Below are 19,119 nucleotides of genomic sequence, written 5' to 3' on the forward strand. Positions count from 1 at the left end.
AAGATAAAGTTTTAATCTGTGGGTGTAGTATTCTTGCCACTTAGCATCTTCTTTTATTTATCACTAGCATTGCTTTTTGAAGCAAATGGTCTTCACTATGTCTTATATGTAGATATACTAATATGTCTTTCCTCTGTTCTGTATTTTGCTTCTTTCCCTGTCACCTTAGGCCTTGATAGAGGAATCTTCAATTGTTTTGGTGTATCGGATTTGATTTTTTTTTGAGTTAACAAATGTACGATACAGATGCAATTGTGTGATGAAGAACGTTACAATTATGCAGCCCAATCAAATCGTGTAAGACTTGTAATCAGTGGGACATTGTTTTGCATTTCAATCAAGTCATAAACCTGCATAAGACTGCAATGGTAATATTATTGATAAAACGAGATTTGTAAATTGGAGAGTACTCCAATTCTCCCTTGTACAGTTGAATTGCCAGAGAATGCAAAAAACTCCTCCCTGTTCATAAAATTTGAGTATTACTTCAGTTCTTTATGAAGAGATTCCTAATAATCTTTATTTCTGGATGACCAGATATTTTCAACAATGCAGTAACTGTCGTGTATAGTTTTTGTTTTCTGAACCAAATTAAACTTATTCCTTTCATTAATAGAAAGACCTGCAATGATGTAAAGTCCAGTTTGCATTTTATTCGCCAGATGGTCAATGCGATACCTTATGCCTTCCCTAGAGTAGCTTTTAGGAACTAAATGATCAGCAGCAGGAGAATGTTCACTAATTAATAATGGTCAAGTTGGTGAATTAGAAGGCAGATCAGATTACCATCCATTCTATACGCTTGCTAATTAGAATCTGCACAGTCCCCCAGGGTGGTATGGATAACACGTTCAGTATGGAATCCTGTTGTACTTAATAGATTTGAACAGACAAGCTGCCTTAGAGTAAACGTAATGATTTTACAAATATTGACTAAGTGGTGGACAAACTGGAATTTTTGTCACATGTATGTTCGTTTAGTTGATGTTGAAAGAGCAACATTTTATCACTGCTAGGCTTTTAAAAATGTCTTGTCCTTATTGCCTTTGTCTATGAGGTATTTATAACAAAAATAAAATGAAACTGCCTTAATCCAGTTGGTTACCTCAATCTGTACTCTCTCTGGATCAAACATAATGACAGGCAAAGAAATGCATACAATCATGTTTGTTTCTATGAAGTGTGGGTGAAATGCATACCTCTAGTTCTTGCACACTGTGTGCTATCTCAACAATGCCAAATCGCAGCCCTGAAAGGTTAACTGGGTGTTTTATCTTTCTCCACAGCCTGACTGGCTGAGTATTGCAAGCTTTTCTCTTCTTAAAATGAAAGTATAGATTTTTCTTGGGTTTCTCAAAGATGTAACATTTAATGAGAATCATAGATGCTGCAGCCATTCTTTTTGCAAAGGGCCAACTACAATGTCCCAACACAGGTGTGTGCAGACAAACTATGATTGTGCTCCACTTGATGTTTTAATTTCCTGAAATCTAGTTTCAAAGGTAGTTCATCTTGCATTTTTAGTAGTTATAGAACCTTTATGTTTCTATTGGTAACTTGATCTTTTGTAAATCTATTAGGTGCAGTGCAGTTATTTATGCACCACTTCCCCAGGCTTATTTGTTAAGACTCAACTACTTTTCTGGTGCCTTTTATAAACATTCACAATTCTTCCTTCTGGTTTCTACTGATTCTTCATGTGACAGAGTTGGTCCTGTTCACCCCCAATTTTTACCATTTAACTTGAGATTCAAAAGATATTTTTTCCATGCTGAATAAAATTATTCTGCAGCTAGTGTATTTTTTTTAATCATTAGGCCACCTAGAACATTGCCTAGTTGTTAAGCCCGAATATATGTGCTACTTTGTGATGTCTTTATTGCATAATGAAATATTACAGCTGTCAAGAAGTTAGGAATCTGAGTATTCTGGATTGGAGTTTCAAGGATGTATGCAGAAAGACAAATTATTTCTAGCTTAACATTTTTTCTAGTACAAATTCTGCAAGGCTTTTTAAGAAACAATGCTTTAATGTTGAACTTCCTGAGAGTTTGCACAATTGTGACTATGGGTCAGATTGCTGTAATTTGTACCAGTTTGATTTGGAACGTTGCCAGTTGTCTTTTTTTGTTAGACACACTTTCACACTACATCAGCAGATGGTTCTGAAATCTGCTTTATGGCTTGTAGATAAATCTTCTCCCTTAAGCTGACCCACTGTTCTCAGGATGTCAGATGTCAAAGCTTGCTTTCTTTTTAAGTGGATCTGCCCCTGTGGCTGTTGAAATTGCATATGTTCCAGCATTTGGTGAATATCATGGTATTTAATCATACATTGTGCATGAGTGCATTTCCTCGGGGTTTTAATGAATAACTAGTCAAAGACTGAGATTTTAGTGATTCAAGAAATGAGAACTTGAATCAATGCTGTGCATGAATGAGATATTTCAAAGTATGATCATTTGTAAAATCTTTAAAAACAGAACAATAAGTGTTTTGGTGAAAGAAATGGCAGATGCATTGAGCAGCTATGAAAAAGATACAATTTTAAAACTGTATGTCCGTCGCATGTTGAGTGAAAAACATGTCTGAATATAGCTTTGGAGCATTGATGTAACATTTCAAGTACAATTATTGGCTGCAGCTGGAAAATAAATGTTTCCTATTAAAGGAATTGCTCAGTTAAACACTGGGAAGACTGAAGCCATTGTCTTCACTCCCTACTACGAACTCAGTTCCCTAGCCATCAACTCCATCTATTTTCCAGCAGCTTTTGAGGCTGAACTGGGTGTCATACTTGACCCAGAGGTGAGCTTCCCACTACATATCTGCATTATCACTAAGACCACCAATTTCCACCTCCATATCACCCCACAGTGCCCTTGTTCAGCTCGTCTGTTGCTGAACCCTCATCCATGTCTCTGTTACCTCTACATTTGAATATACCTGGCCAGCCTTCCATATTCTACTCTCTGTAAACATGAGGTCACCCAAAGCTCAGGTGCCTGAGTGCTTAGTCGTGCCAAGTTCCAGACATTCATCACCCCTTAGTTTGCTGACAGCTAAAATAATTGGCTCCTCGTTAATCTGTGCCTCCATTTTAAAACTCTTGTCCTTGTTTTCAAATCCCTCCATGGTCTTGTACCTCCCTAAGCCTGAACTCTACAACCCTCCCAAGTTATCTGTGCTCCTCTAATTTTGACTTCCTTGAGCACCCCCCATTTTAATTGCTGCAGCACTCATTGGCCATGCCTTCAGTTGCCAAGGCCCCAAACTCTGGAACTCTTTCCCTAAACATTTCCACCTCACTGTATCTCAACTCTTCAATGGAGCTTCTTAAAACCTACTACTTTGATCAAGTTTTTGGTCATCTGCCTATATGTCTCCTTATGTAGCTTGGTGTCAAATTTTGCTTTTTAACGTTACTGTGCAATGTCTTGGGACATTCTGTTATGTTAAAGATGCTATATAAATACAAGTTGTTAATTGCCTCATGAGAAAGTATGACTCCTGTTGTAACAACAAAGAGAAATGCTCACTTCACTAAAGGAAAATTAAGCAAGTGTGGCAGTTGAATATGAGCCATATCATCACCTATATCAGCACAAATGACTTTGTAAGGCATTAGTTAAATCAACAATTTGTGATAATCAAAAGGAAGCAATCAGGTTTTCAAACCAAAAAGAATGTGGACACACGTTGAAGAAACATTTGAAACAAATGTGAATGTAAAATTAGAAGGCTGGAAAGGAAAATAAAACTGAATTCGAAAAAATATTATCTAGGAAATGTGTGAATGAGGATGAATATGGGATAAAGCCTAGTAGCTCTGATGCCCATGTAGGTCAGTGGTCTGCTAATGTTTCTTCTTGTGGCTTAGATTTATAAAAAAAATACGAGAACTTGCAGTTATTCAGTGTGAAGCCTTTCAGAAATGTTCTGAAATGCTTCATATACAGTAAATGAATTTTGAATTCACAGCTTTTGAAGTTCAGGCAGCAGCCAATTTATGTATTGCAATTTCCCGCAAATGGCACTAGATGAGGAAACAGTGTTTGTCAGGACAGCAGGAGCACTCTTTTTTTTGAATGGTGCCTTAGTTAAAACAGTTATGTGGAGATGGATCAAGGGCATGGGGAGAGGAGTTATGGCATGTACAGTGTGCCAAAATAAATGTGGGCAAATGTTCCGGAAAAATATGAAAAGTACAGTCAGAACATTTCAACAGGCTGACAAAGCCTTTGTTTAACATCTGATCAAAAAGATGATTCCTTCAACACTGCAGCACTCCTTCAGTGCTGAATGTGTGTCGGCACACATGCTCAACTCATGGAGTGGATTGCTGACTTGGAGACAGGGGTGTTACCAATAGAGCCAGTTGACCAGATCAAGAATTGCTGTTTCATATAAACTAGAAAATTAAGTTGAGAGCAACAAATGTTAAATACTTCACTTTATTATTAATAACTAATTTTCAGTTATGTTGTTTATAAACATTAATTTGTAGCTTAAACAAGTTGGGCAACAAGCACAGCTGGAACAATCCAGCAAAATTGCCAAGCTAAAGAAATTGATTTGCGCACCAAGTGGTTAGGATATGGAATGCACTGCCTCATAGTGTGGTGGGAACAGGTTCAGTAGTTCCTTTCAAAAGGGAATTGGGTAGACGCTTCAAGAAGGAAAAATGCATGGTTGTGGGAAAAGAGTGAGTGAGTGGGACTAACTGGATTGCTGACTCGATGAGCCGAATGGGTCTCTTCTATGGTGTACTGTTGTGTGACCCTAATGAAGCACTGCCTGAAAAAGTGGAGTCAGATTCAATTGTGGTTTTCAAAAGGGAATTGGAGAAACACTGAAGGGAAAAAAATACAGGGCTAACACAAAAAGGGCAGGGAAGTAGAATGAGCTAACTTGCTCATAGAACCATATCCACAGAAAGATTATAGTGCAGAAAGATGCCATTCAGCCCATCGTGTGTGCACTGGCCAAAAAGAGAAAGAAACGAGCCACTCATTTTAATCCCTCTTTCCAGCACCTGGCCTGTAGCCTTGCAGGTTACAGCACCTTCAGATGCAGATTCAGGTATCTTTTAAATGAATGGAGCATTTCAGCCCCAACCAGCAACTTAGGCAGTGAATTCCAGATGCCTACCACCCTCTGGATGAAAAGGTTTTTCCTCATGTTCCCTCTAATCCTTCTACCAATTGTTAGGAACTAGAGATAGTTTAAGTTATATTTGTACTTGTGGGTGTTAGGAATGAGTTTTAGCTTTAAAGTTTAAGTTTGATTTGTATTTCTGTATCTGTGTTTTTAAAAAAAGGTCAAATTGAGTTTTAGCTTCACTTTAAAAAGGTGCCTGCAATTCTAATGAGAGTTTTATGACTTAAACTAAGTTAAGCAAATAAGGGTAGAAGAATTTGGCATTGCCTAGCACAGGGGTCCAGAGAGGCAGGTCCCTCCCACAGACACACAGAAAAGTTAGAAACAGCAATGTGTTTTGGAAGCTGTTGTAGTTCAGCTGGTTTTGAAGATAGCTGGCAGAGAAGCAGCCTACAAGGGGCAGATAGCCAGCTCCAAGCTAAAGTTGGTCGAAAGTAGCTGCCAGAGAGAGAGACTGGAGCAAAAGGGGATAGATAGCCAGGCCGAAGCTAAAGAAAGGACCCCAAAATCCAGGGGAGTGGAATAGGGGAAAGTCCTAAACAGACCTTCTAGTCAAAAGGAAGGACAGGAACCTGGAAAAGGCCCTGTTAAGTGAAGTTAAGAGTGAGGGGCAGAGATGCTCCAAGCGTCATGTTTAAAGAGACAAAAGCTTCAGAAAGCAGATTTAAAGTGAGCAGCTTGCAAGGGACGAGAAGGTCCAAAGAGACAATTGAAAGTGTGTAACTCTTTGCAATGGGCTTGTGAAGCAATGGTACTGTTGATGGCTGAGTCGGTGAGAGAGAGAGAGTGCGTGGAAGGTGTTTGAGAGAAAGCATCAGTTTGGGAGAGGATTCCAAGGCAAAATCTTGGAGAGTGGAGATTGGAAACCCTTGTGTGAAAGACGATCATGAGATTGGTTGGCTCACGGTGTGACAAGTGCCTGGGGGGGAGCTGAGGAGAGATCCATAGCATCTGGCTGAGGTGTCATCTGTCACTTCTTTTCAGAGTGTGGTATATCTGACCACAAGGTGCCGATTGTTACATGGACTGTGCACTTGCTATGGAAATTAGAGTATAAGACAGCTTTTGTAACTTGTGTTATCCTTACAAATCTGTATGTACCTCTAAAGGTATACTTGTGGGTGATGGAGTATTGTAATATAGCTCATCTTTCTTGTTTAATAAATGTTTTGCACTTTTGTTAAAAGTTCATCTGTGACTCTGTTCAGTACCTACTCTCCACGTATCTAAACAAACAAATAAAAGTTAGGATCTATCGAGCTGGGTTCCACCCTGGGATCAGGCTTGTGCAGGGGTAACCTCAGCTGGGATTGTAAACCAATCACCTTAAATCTATGACCCCTGATAATTGACCCCTCAGCTAGGGGAAACAAGTCTTTCCTGTCTACCCTATCTCAGCCCCTCATAATTTTGCTTACCTCAATTAGGTCACCCCCTTGGCCTCCTCTATTCTAAGGAAAACAACCCTGGACTATCCAAGCTCTCCTCATAGCTGCAATTTTGAAGCTCTGGCAACATTCTTATAAATCTCCTCTGCACTCTCTCCAAAGTAATTATGCCCTTCCTGTTATGTGGTGGCCAGGACTATACACAAAATTCCAGCTGTGGCCTAACCAGTGCTTTATACAGTTCCATCATTACATCCCTGCTTTTGTATTCAATACTTTGCCCAATAAAGGAAAGCATTCCATATGCTTTTTTGACCACCTTGTCCACCAATCCTGCTACCTTCAAGGACCTGTGGATATGAGCTTCAAGGTGTCTCACTTCCTCAACCCCTCTCAATAACTTGTTGATTATTGAGTATTCCCTTGCTTTGTATGCCCTCCCCAAATGCATTACCTTACGCTTTTCTGGATTTAATTCCATTTGCCACTTCTCCGCCCACTCAACCAAACCATTGATATAATTCTGGAGTCGACAGCTATCCCCTTCATTACATCTGCAAATTTCCTGCAAATTTCATCTGCAAATCATGCCTCCCACATTTAAGTCTAAATCAATAATATATATGCAACAAACAGAAAGGGGCCCAACTCTGAGTCCTGCAGAACATTACTGGAAGCTGCTTTCGATTCACAAAAACATCCATCGATCATCACCCTTTGTTTCCTGTCACTTAGCCAATTTTGGATCCAACCTGCCACCTTCCCCTGTATCCCATGAGATCTCACTTTCCTGATGAGTCTGCCATGCGGGACCTTGTCAAATGCCTTAATGAAATCCATGTAGACAATATTCACTACACTACCCTCATTAATCCTCTTTGTTACTTCCTCAAAAAATTCTATTAAGCTAGTAATACACAATCTTCCGCTAACAAAACCATGCTGACTATCCCTGTGCCTTTCTAAGTGACAATTTTTCTGTGTCTCAGAATTATTTTCAATAACTCGCCCACCATTGATGTCAGACTGACTGGCCTATAATTTTCTGGCCTATCCCTTGCACCCTTTTTAAATAATGATGCAATGTTCACAGACCTCCAACCCTTTGATACCTCGCCTGTATCTAGTGAGGATTGGAAAATAATGCTCAGAGCATCCGCTATTTCCTCCCTGGCTTCCTTCAGCAGCCTGGGATATAATCCATCTAGCCCTGGTGATTTATCCTCCTTCAAGGATGTCAGTCGCTCCAGTATTTCCTCTCACTGTGCTCATTTTATCTAATATTTCAAGCTCCTTTTTAACTAAAATGTCTGCTTCATCCCTCTCCTTAGTGAAGATGGAAACAGAGTACTCATTGAGAGCCCTGCCCACATCTTCTGCATCAATCCTCAAGTTACCATGTAAATCTCTCATTGACCCTATCTTTTCCTTAGTTATTCCCTTGCCCTTAATGTACTGGTAAAACATCTTAGGATTTTCTTTGATTTTACCTGCCAATGTTTTTTCGTATCCTCTCCTTCTTGCCTAATTTCCATTTTTATTTCCCCCCCGTACGTTCTATACCCCTCTAGGCTTTCTACAGTATTAAGTATTTTGTGACTGTCATAAGCTTTCTTTTTCTGCTTTATCTTGGCCTTTATGCATCTGGATAAACAGGGGGCTCTAGATTTGGAAGTACCACCCCTTTTCTTTGTGGGTACATGTACACAGTGTACCCAAAAAATCTCACCTTTAAATGCATCCCACTGATTTGACACAGCTTTTCCTTCTAATAGCTGTATCCAGCTGTAGCCAGAGGCTACTCACCTCTCAGCTTTGTAAAATGTGCCTTCCCCCAATTTAGAACTTCTAGTCCTGTTCTATTTGAATGATGCTAAATCTGACTATTTTATGGTTGCTATCTCCAAAATGGTCCCCCACTGCTACTTCATCCACTTGCCCAGCATCATTTCCTAAGACTAAATGTAGAATTGTGCCCCCTCTCGTTGGGCTTGTTATGTGCTGGCTCATGCAAATAGCTGACTTGAGCTTGTTGGGCTGAATGGCTCCTATGATTGTATTCTATTGCAGTATCATAGCATCTTAACGGTGCAGAAGGAGGCCATTTGGCCCATCAAGTCCTCACTGGCTCTTTGAAAGAGCATTCCACCTCGTCCCACTTCCCTGCCTTAACCCCATAACCTTGCACATTCTCTCATTTCAGGGTAGCACTCTAATTCCCTTTTGAATATCTTGATCGAACCTGCCTCCACCACCCTTTCAGGAGGTTTGTTCCAGACTGCAGCCACCCTTTGGATGAAAAAATTGTTCCTCATATTACATTTACTCCTTTTGCCAATTATTTTGAACCTGTGCCCTCAAGTTCTTGATGTACTCTTAAGTGGGAACAGTTTCTCACTATTTACCCTGTTCATACCCTTCAGGATCTTGAATACCTCGTTCAAGTCTGCTCTCTGCCGTCTTTTCTCCAAGGAAACAAGTCCCAACCTCTCCAATCTATCCTCATAGCTACAGTTCTTTACCCCGGGAATCATTCTTGTGAACCTCCTTTGTCCTCTCACCAATGCCTTCACATCCTTCCTCAAGTATGGCACCCAGAATTGGATGCAGTAATCCAGATGAGGCCTAATTAATGTCTTAATCAAGTTCAACATGATCTCCTTACTATTGTTTGCAGTGCCTCTATTAATAATACCTAAGATACTATATGTTTTATTAACTGCTCTCTAGACATGCCCTGCCATCTTCAATGACCTATGTACGTGTATCTTATCTATTTTAAGTAAAGATAACCTTTGCAACACCACCTTCCTCTCAATTGTAAGTTCTTCCAGTGTACCAGTTACCTCTTCTTTCACCTCAGCCTGGGTAGCACCTTCTTCCTTTGTAAAGACAGATGCAAAGTACTCGTTCAACGTCCTCCAACATTTCTCCAGCCTCCACACTCAATTCCCCTTTTTTGTTCCTAATCGGCCCTACTCTTTCTTTTCCTATCCTTTTATTATTTGCATGCTTATAGAAGACGTTGGGACTCCCTTTTATGTTCGCTGCCAGCCTCTCTTCATGCTTTCTCCTTGCTTTTCTTATTAGTTTCTTCCCTTCCCTTCTGGTCTGTCGATATTCAGCCTGATTCTCCGTTGCATTCTTTAACTGACATCTGTCGTACGCACACTTCTCCCTTTTCATCTTTATCCCTCTCGTCATCCAGGGTGCTCTGGATTTATTTGTCCTACCTTTCCCCTTCAAGAGAATATACCTTGACATTGCCTGCAATCCTTTTTCTTTGAACTAAGATTTTTCAACCCAAAAAATACATGGAAATTTATCATTTTCCAGAATTATTTTGAAAGTAGAAGAAGGAGTATCCTGTGCTATGTGACTGCAGGCTCACTACATAAACTTGCATATTTGTATGGTAGCAATTTTGCCATTAAGCCTGAATTACATGTTGCACTGATCAGTTTGTGTCACTGTACATCATTAACGTGAATTCCAAAAAAGGACCTTTAGTCCTTTTTTCCTTCAAACACTTATCTAGCTTATTCTTAAATGTTGTTATGGTCTCTACTTCAATCAGTAACTCCATTTCCTCTATGTAAAGCAAGTTTTTCTAGCTTTTATTGCTTTATCTCTTATATTTAATTATATTTGTCTCCCCTTGTTCTAGATTCCTCCAACAATGGAAATGGTTATTTATCTACTCTGTCTGATCTATTCACAATTTTAAACAGTTTTGTCAAATAACCCCATATTCTCTCTGTTCCAGTGAAACAGCCCTAATTTTTGAGATATTATTCCTGTTCGTACTATTTTATACTTGTACAGTTTTATACTGATTAGAACAGATATATCTTAACCTTTTCTGCTCTTGAAATGTACATGGTCAGTGTGATAGGGTTCCACAGAATTTTAGACCAAAGTGCTTTTCTAATGCGTCGGCCTTAGAATTGTAAATTCCTAGAAACTTAGAGCTTGTAAGGAGTGTATTCAACCCAGTTGCCTCCTTGAAAGAACAATTTTGTTTAGTCCCACACCCCATTTTTTTCAGAGCTCTGTAAGGTCCTTATTCCGCAAGAACATGTCTAACACTGTGAAAATGGTTTATGGAATCAGCTTTCACCACCTTTTCAGGTAGTGTTCCAAAGTAATCTTTCTTCTCGAACATACAAATTAGGAGCAGGAGTAGGCCATACGGCATTTCAAGCCTGCTCTGCCATCAAGAAGATTTTGGCTGATCTGATTGGGCCTCCAATTCCCTGTCTAACCCCTGTACGCTTTGACTTTCTTGTCAGACAAGATTCTAATTCAGGCTTAAAAATTTTCAATAACCCTGCCTCCACCGCTCTCTGGGGAAGAGAATTCCACAGACTAATGACCCTAATAGGAAGAAAGTTCCCTTCATCTCCATCATTTATGGGAGATCTTTATTTTTAAACTGTGTCTCCAGCTCTGGTCTCCCCCATCAGGGGAAACATACTTTCAGCATCCACCCTGTCAGATCCCCTCAATGTTATATGTTTCAATCAGGTCACCTCATGTTCTTCTAAACTCCAATGGATGCAGGCCCAACCTGTCCAGTCTTTCCTCTTAAGACAGCCTCTTATCCCAGCAATCAGTCATGTGAACCTTCTCTGCACTACTTCTAATGCAATCATTTCCTTTCTTAAATAAGGAGACCAAAACTGTACACAGTACTCTAGATGTGGCCTCATCATTGCCCTATATAACTGTAGCAAAAGTTCTCTACTTTAAACAAAGGGTAGTGGTCAATGGATGCCCTTGGAAATGGAAAGTTGTCTTAACTGGTGATCCACAGGGCTTGGTGTTCGGTCCCTTGCTGTTTGTGTTACATATTAACGATTTGGACGTGAAAGTGGGGGCACGATTGGGAAATTTGCAGATGACACAAAGATTGGCCGAGTAGTGGACAGTATAGAGGATAGCCATAATCTCCAAAACAATGTAGATGGGTTGGTGGAGTGGGCGGTAAAGTGGCAGATAGATTTTAACATAGAGAAGTGTGAGGTCATATGTTTAGGGAGGACAAACAGTTACAGGGATTACACAATAAATGGGAATAAACTAAGAGGGGTAGGTGAGGAGGTTTACAAGAATGTTGCCAGGGTTAGAAAAGTGTAGCTACGAGGAGAGATTGGATAGGTTAGGGTTATTTTCCTTGGAACAAAGAAGGCTGAGAGGTGACTTGATTGAGGTGTACAAAATTATGAGGGGAATAGATAGAGTGGACAGGATAAAAGTGTTTCCCTTTCCTAAAAGTGGAGAATTCTAGAACCAGGGGACATAGATTCAAGATAAGTGGCAGAAGGTGTAGGGGGGGACATGAGGAAGAACTTTTTACGCAGAGGGTAGTGGGTGTCTAGAATTCACTGCCCAAGTTGGTGGTAGAGGCAGAAACCCTAAACTCTTTTAAAAATTACCTGGATCTGCAGCTTAAGTGCTGTAAGCTGCAGGGCTATGGGCCGGGTGCAGGAAGATGGGATTAGAAAGGGCAACTGGGTGTCCTCGGGCTGGCATGGACAAGATAGGTCGAATGGCCCCCTTCTGTGCTGTAACTTTTTTGTGGTTCTATATTCCATTCCCCTTGCAATAAGCAACAGCATTCCGTTTGCCTTCCTAATCATTTGCTGTGCCTGCATACTAAATTTTTGAGATACACGTACCAGGACACCCAGATCCCTCTGTGTCACAGAGTTCTTCAATCTCTCTCCATTTAAATAATATACTGCTTTACTGTTCTTCCTGCAAAGTGGACAGTTTCACATTTTGCCACATGATACTCCATCTGCCAAATTTTTGGCCACTCATTTAACCTATCTATATCCTTTTTCAAACTCTTTATGTCCTCTTCACAACTTCACTTCCTACCTTTGTGTCATCTGCAAATTTAGCAACCATACATTTGGTCCCTTCCTCCAAGTTATTGATATAGATTGTAAATAGTTGAGGCCCCAGCATTGTCCCTGTGACAATCCATTTGTCACATATTGCCAACCTGAAAATTATTCATTTATGCCTACTCTCTGTTTTCTGTTACCAATCCTCTATCCAGACTAATATGTTACCCCCTACATCATGAACTCTTATTTTGTGTAATAAGCTTTGATGTGGCACCTTGTCAAATGCTTCTGGAAATCTAAACATGCCACATCTACAGGTTCCCCTTGATCCACGTTGCTTGTTACTTCATCAAAGAACTCTAATAAATTAGTCAAATACAATTTCCCTTTCACAAAACCACATTGACTCTGCCTGATTGTATTAAGATTTTCTAAGTGTCCTGCTATAACCTTCTTAATAATAGATTCCAGCATTTCCCTATGGCAGATGTTAGGCTAATTGGCTGGTAGTTTCCTGCATTTTGTCTCCCTCCTTTCTTAAATAGAGGATTAAATTTGATTTGGGCCTTTCCAGAATCGAGGAAATTTTGGAAAATTAAAACAAATGCATCTTTTGCCAATATTTTAGATCCATGATCTCTAGTTATTAACCTTCTCACCAGAGGGAGATTCTCTATCTATTCTTTCAAAACCCATCATCATCTTGAAAAGCTCTATTAGATAACCTTTAAGCCCTTTGTTTCTAGGAGAATAGTCCTATCATTTTTAACCACTCTGCATCAGTGGTATCCTGGTAAACCCGTTCTGTGCCTTTTCTAAAGTCTTCACACTTTTGCTTCAGTATGGTGCCCAGAATTCTCCACACTGCTCCAACTGAAGCCTAAACACTGATTTGAGTCCTAGCATTATCGCTTTCTCTTTACATTTGATTCCTCTATTTGTAAACCCAAGTAAGCCATATGGTTTTTTCCCAATTCACGCTTTATCACATTTGCCCTGGAACCTTCAAGATTTTGTGTAAATAGACACCAAGATCCCTCTGTTTATCTCTCCTTTTCAAGATTGTAACAATTATGGTATGCTGTCTTTCTGTAATAGTCCTCCCAAAGTACACCAATTTGCACTCCTTGATTTGAACTCCATCTGCTTCTACCCATTTTACCAAAACAAAAACAAAAATACCTGGAAAAACTCAGCAGGTCTGGCAGCATCTGCGGAGAGGAGCACAACCATCCTGTCTATGTCTTCTGGAAATCACAGCTATCCCCATGCCTGTCTGCTGAGATGCCAAGTTCTGTACCATCTGCAAACTTAATAATGCTGCTCCCTACATCTGTGTTTAGGTCAGCTATACAATGTTGAAAGGTGTTCAGACCCAAACTGACCCTTGAGCAACATTGCTGTAACTGCCTTCCAACCTGAAAAGCATTCATCTGCCATCACTGCCTGCTTTTTGTCACTGAGAAATTTGTATCCATGCCGCCACATTCCTCTTAATTCCATGGATTTCCTTTTCCTTAACAAGTAGCGAGCAGTCTTTTGAACAGGGATGTTCTATTACAAATGCTCTGCAGCTGAGTAGGAATGATGAGGACTCTTCCTGTGGACTATAGCACCACATGATCACATGATACCTTTCATTGTTCGATGCAGTATGTACGAAGGGATGCATGCAGTTCTGTGTACAAAAAGGACTGTGTGATGTTATTGACATGATTTACAGAAAAAATACTTAAACTTCAATTTTGTTGATTGTGGAATATTTATTTTAAACCTGTTTTTGTTAGTTGTTGCTCAATGAGAAGAGTCTTTAAAATTGTACTAAGAATTATGTACACATTTCATTTTATTTTGAACAGGAAGGATGTGGGTTTGAAGAGATTCTTTCCCAAGAGCTTGTTGGATTCAGTAAAGGTAAGGCTTTTTGGGTTAAAGTTTGAGTGCAGTTTATTTTCTTGGTAGAGTCTGTGCATCATCATTATTTGATACTCACACATGTGCTCAATATTTATGGATTAAAATTCAAAAAAAAAATTAAATATCTCAATGAGGATTTAGAATTCAACTATTTGCTAAGATGTGCAAGATACATATTATCAAATTGTTGCTTCTATATGGTTGTGGATGTGTTTTGACTGAGATGCTGATTGCTCTTTCCGGTGCTCTTCATGGATTTTCTGCTCTTATCCTTTTTTAAAATTTGTTTTTGGGATGTGGTGTCACTGATCAGCATTTATTGTCCATCCCTAATTGCCCCTGTTCAGAAGGCACTTAAGAGTCAACTACATTGCTATGGGTCTGGAGTCACATGTAGGCCAGTAAGGATGGCGGATTTCCTTCCCTAAAGGACATTTGTGAACCAGATGGGTTTTTACAACAATTGACAATGGTTTCATGGTCATCATTAGACTTTTAATTCCAGATTTTTATTGAATTCAAATTCCATCATCTGCCATGGCGGGATTCAAACCTGGGTCCCCAGGATCCCAGACCATTACACTAGGTCTCTGAATTGCTAGTCTAGCAACAATACCACTATGCCATCACCACCCTGATGATAGTTCAATTGTATGAAAAAAGATTATAAAATTATGAAGAAAATTATAAGATTTGTTGCTAACATGGCACTGACAAATCTAAAAAGAGATTGTTAGTTAAATTGATTGGAAGTGTTTAAACAAATGAGCAAAGGAGTAAGCTTTATAAGCTTTTATGGTTTTCATGCAACATACGAATTGTAACTGATAGATTTGCTTCGATGGCTCAGCTAATATCGCTGTATATCTAGTGGCATCGAAATGCAAATTAGGCTCAGGTGAGTTGCACTTCCAATTTCTCCTCAATCCCTGGTGGGAAGCATATGGCTTCTTACACTTGCCCACAGTGGAATCCCTGGCATTGGTAGTTCGGTATGGGACTTGCATAGATATTTTGTATAGCATATTATACCTCTAATGGTTATGGATGATATTCTGCTGACGCTATCACTATTTGTTTTACTGTTGTCTTGGTTTTAAAAAAGATTTTAGAACTATAGAAAAGTTACAGCACAGAAAGATTCAGTCCATCATGTCTGCGCCAAATGTAAAAAGAAAAAAATTTGGAAAACATTCTAATGTTTTAGTCCATTCTAATCCCATTTTCCAACACCTGCAGGATACAGCACTTGTTTTTTTCGAATTATAATGCTTTAATTAGGAAATTAAAATTATAGATTTTAGACTGATTTCAGCTTTAAAAACCTTAACAGATTAAAAAAAATAGAGCCATTATTTTTAATTCAAAGTAATTTTGGTATATATCCATTTGTGCATTGATGTAATTCAGTTCACATTTGAAGTCAAACATTCTGATCTCAATTTTATTTTTGATTTTTAGGCTTTGTTTAAGGAGTTGACTCTGTCAACTTGTCGTAATGTAATTACACACTCCCAGCAATGATGGTGATGCACCATCTCCACTAAAAGAATAGTGGAATTACAATACGGCAAGTAAGCAGTTTCCATTGTAGATATGGATATACAAATATATAATAGAAAAAGTTGGTCAAATGTGCTGATATAAATTTTAGATATGATATTGCTGTAAAGGATTTGAGAGTTTTAAATCATCACTGGTTGAATTTAGCATTCAGTTTGAGTGAAAGAAACCTGGGTTGGAAATAACTGTGCTAAACTTAAATTAGGGTAACTACAACGGAATGAGGGCAGAGTTGGCTGGAGTGGACTGGGATAGGATTTTAGCAGAAAAAACAGTTGATGAACAATGGCAGACATTTAAGAAAATAGTTCATGACTCACAATAAAGATATATCCCAGTGAGGAAGAAGGATTCAAGGAAGGGGACAAATCAACCGTGGTTAACCAAGGAAGTTAAAGATAATATCAAATTAAAAGAAAAGACATACAATGTGGCAAAGATTAGTGGTAAGCCAGAGGATTGGGAAAGTTTTCAAAACCAACAAAAGATGACCAAAAAAAAATTGAGGAGAAAATGAACTTTGAGGGTAAACTAGCAAGTAATATGAAAACGGACAGTAAGAGCTTCTTTAAATGTATAAAAAGGAAGAGAGAGACAAAGTGAACATAGACCCTTTACAGAATGAAGTGGAGGAAATAATAATGGGGAACCAGGAAATGTGAAGGAGTTGAATATACACTTTGCTTCAGTCTCCACAGTAGAAGGCACTAATAGCATTCCAATACTAAATAATCATGGGACAAAAGAGGGAGAGGAAATAAATACAATAACTATCACTAGAGAAAAAGTACTAGGGAAACTAATGGGGCTAAAGGCCGATAAGCCCCCTAGAGCTGATAGGTTGCATCCTAGGGTACTAAAGAAAGTAGCTACAGAGATAGTGGATAATCTTCCAAGAATCCTTAGATTCTGGAAAAGTCCCAGAGAAAAACTGCCAATGTGACACCCTTATTCAAAAAGGGAGGGAGACAGAACAACAGGTAACTATAGGCCAGTTAGCTTAACATCTGTCATTGGGAAAATGTTAGAATCTATCATAAATGATGTAATAGCATAGCAATTTAAATTACATAATCTAATCAAGCAGAGTCAGCATGGCTTCACGAAGGAGAAATCATGCCTGACAAATTTATTAGAATTCTTTGAGGACGTAACTAGCAGGATAGATAAAGGGGAACCAGTAGATGTGATATATTTGGATTTCCAAAATGCTTTTGATAAGGTACCACACTTAATGCTACTTAATAAGATGAGAGCCCATCGTGTTGGGGGTAATGTAATAGCAGGGATGGAGGATTGGCTAACTAATAGAGGACAGAGAGTTGAGATAAGAGGGGTCATTTTCAGGAAGGCAACCTTAGATTATGTAATTCAAGTTGCGATGCTATTACATCATTTATAATATATTCTAATGTTTTCCCAATGACAGATGTTAAGCTAACTGGCCTATAGTTACCTGTTGTGGAGTGCCACAGGGATCAGTGCTGTGGCCTCAATTATTTACTATATATATATATATATATATATATAAATTTCTTAGATGAGAGAAGTAAATGGACTATCACTAAATTTGCAGATGAGACAAAAGTAGGTGGGAAGGAAAATGGTGAGAATGACACAAGGAGCTTACAGAGGGATATAGACAGGTTAAGTGAGTGGGCAAAAACTTGGCAGATGGAATATAATGTGGGAAAATGTGAGTTTATGCACATTGGCAGGAAGAATAGAGGAGCTGAATATTATTTAAATGAATAAAGACTGGAGAAGGCTGCAGCACAGAGGGTTTTGGGAGTCCTTGTGTTTGGATCCCAAAAAGCTAACATACAAGTCCAAAAGGTAATAGGGAAGGCAAATGGAAATATGGCCTTTATTTCAAAGAGAATTGAGTATAAAAACAGGGAAGTCTTACTGAAACTATACAAGGCACTTGATAGACCACACCTAGTATATTGTGAACAGTTTTGGTCCTCTTATCTAAGGAAAGATATACTGGCATTGGAGGCAGTGCAGAGAATGTTCATTAGGTTGATCCTGGATATGGAGGGATTTTCTTATGAGGAAAGGTTGAGTAGATTGGGCCTATACTCATTGGAACTTACAAGAATGAGAGGCGACCTTATTGAAACACACAAGATTCTTCGGGAGCCTGACAGGGTAGGAGCTGAGAGACTGTTCTGGGAGAGCCTGGAACCAGAGGGCATAACCTCAGAATAAGGGGCCCACCCATTTAAGACAGAGATGAGGAGGAAGTTCTTCCCTCAGAGGGCAGTAAACCTGTGAAATTCTTTACCGCGGAGGGCTGTAGAGGCTGCGTCGTTAAGTATATTCAAGGCGGAGACAGATTTTTAATCAGTAAGGGAATCAACGGTTATGGGGAAAAAGCAGGAAAGTGGAGTTGAGCATTATCGGATCAGCCATGGTCTCATTGAGTGATGGAGCAGACTCGATGGGCTGAATGGCCTACTTCTGCTCCTACGTCTTATGGTTTCCCTGCATGGAAATTTCCTTCATGAGAATGTTCTGTTGCAGCTTCATTGAAAACAGTTGCAGTCTGGACTTTGGCGTGACCTGAGAGCCAACCTTATGCATCCAACCACAAAACCACACTGGCGGCCAGGAGTGCAAAACATCAATTTGCCTGCATCAATTCCTAAGGTCGTGCAGTTCTTGATTGGCTTTCTGGTTAGCCTTAAGCTATTGCATTCACTGGAGCTGTTTTGGGATGCTCCTTATTCACAATACTCTGCAACAGTCAAGTCAGGTGCAGAAGATCTGGTTAATGTGTTCCTTTTGCAGTTCATTGCTTGTGCTTTATTTTTATAGGTAGGTCTAATAATCATCTACAGAGATGACACTTCAAATGTATTTCATTGGCTATGAAGTGCTATGGGATATCCTGAGGTGGTGAAAGGCAGTACAACAGGCTACAGTAACTGCTCGTTCTTCGAAATCAGTTAATTTGAAGGATACTAACTTAGCTCTGTCAGTTGTTTGAAAAATAATACATTTCCTAAGGTTAATATCAAAATTCTGCCTAACAGTCTTTTAGGACTGAGATGAGGAGAAACAACTTCACTCAGAGGGTGGTGAACCTGTGGAATTCTCTGCCACAGAGGGTTCTGGAGGCCAATCACTGAATATATTTAAGAAGGAAATAGATTTCTAGACTCTAAAGGCGTCGAGGGGTATGGAATTGAGATAGAGGATCAGCCATGATCATATTGATTGGCAGA

General features: G+C 39.3%; 1 protein-coding gene across 7 annotated transcripts in view; it reads left to right on the plus strand.

Moving 5' to 3' along the window:
- ptk2aa (protein tyrosine kinase 2aa) overlaps positions 1-19,119 on the plus strand; it is a 551,780-nt gene that overhangs the window by 281,053 nt on the left and 251,608 nt on the right. For all 7 annotated transcript variants that reach the window (XM_041189015.1, XM_041189013.1, XM_041189014.1 and 4 more), the window contains one exon: positions 14,266-14,320. In XM_041189015.1, coding sequence (XP_041044949.1) covers positions 14,266-14,320 — 55 coding nt within the window. The remainder of the gene's footprint in view (positions 1-14,265; positions 14,321-19,119) is intronic.

The sequence above is a fragment of the Carcharodon carcharias genome, chromosome 6, assembly GCF_017639515.1.
Source record: "Carcharodon carcharias isolate sCarCar2 chromosome 6, sCarCar2.pri, whole genome shotgun sequence".
NCBI lineage: Eukaryota > Metazoa > Chordata > Chondrichthyes > Lamniformes > Lamnidae > Carcharodon > Carcharodon carcharias.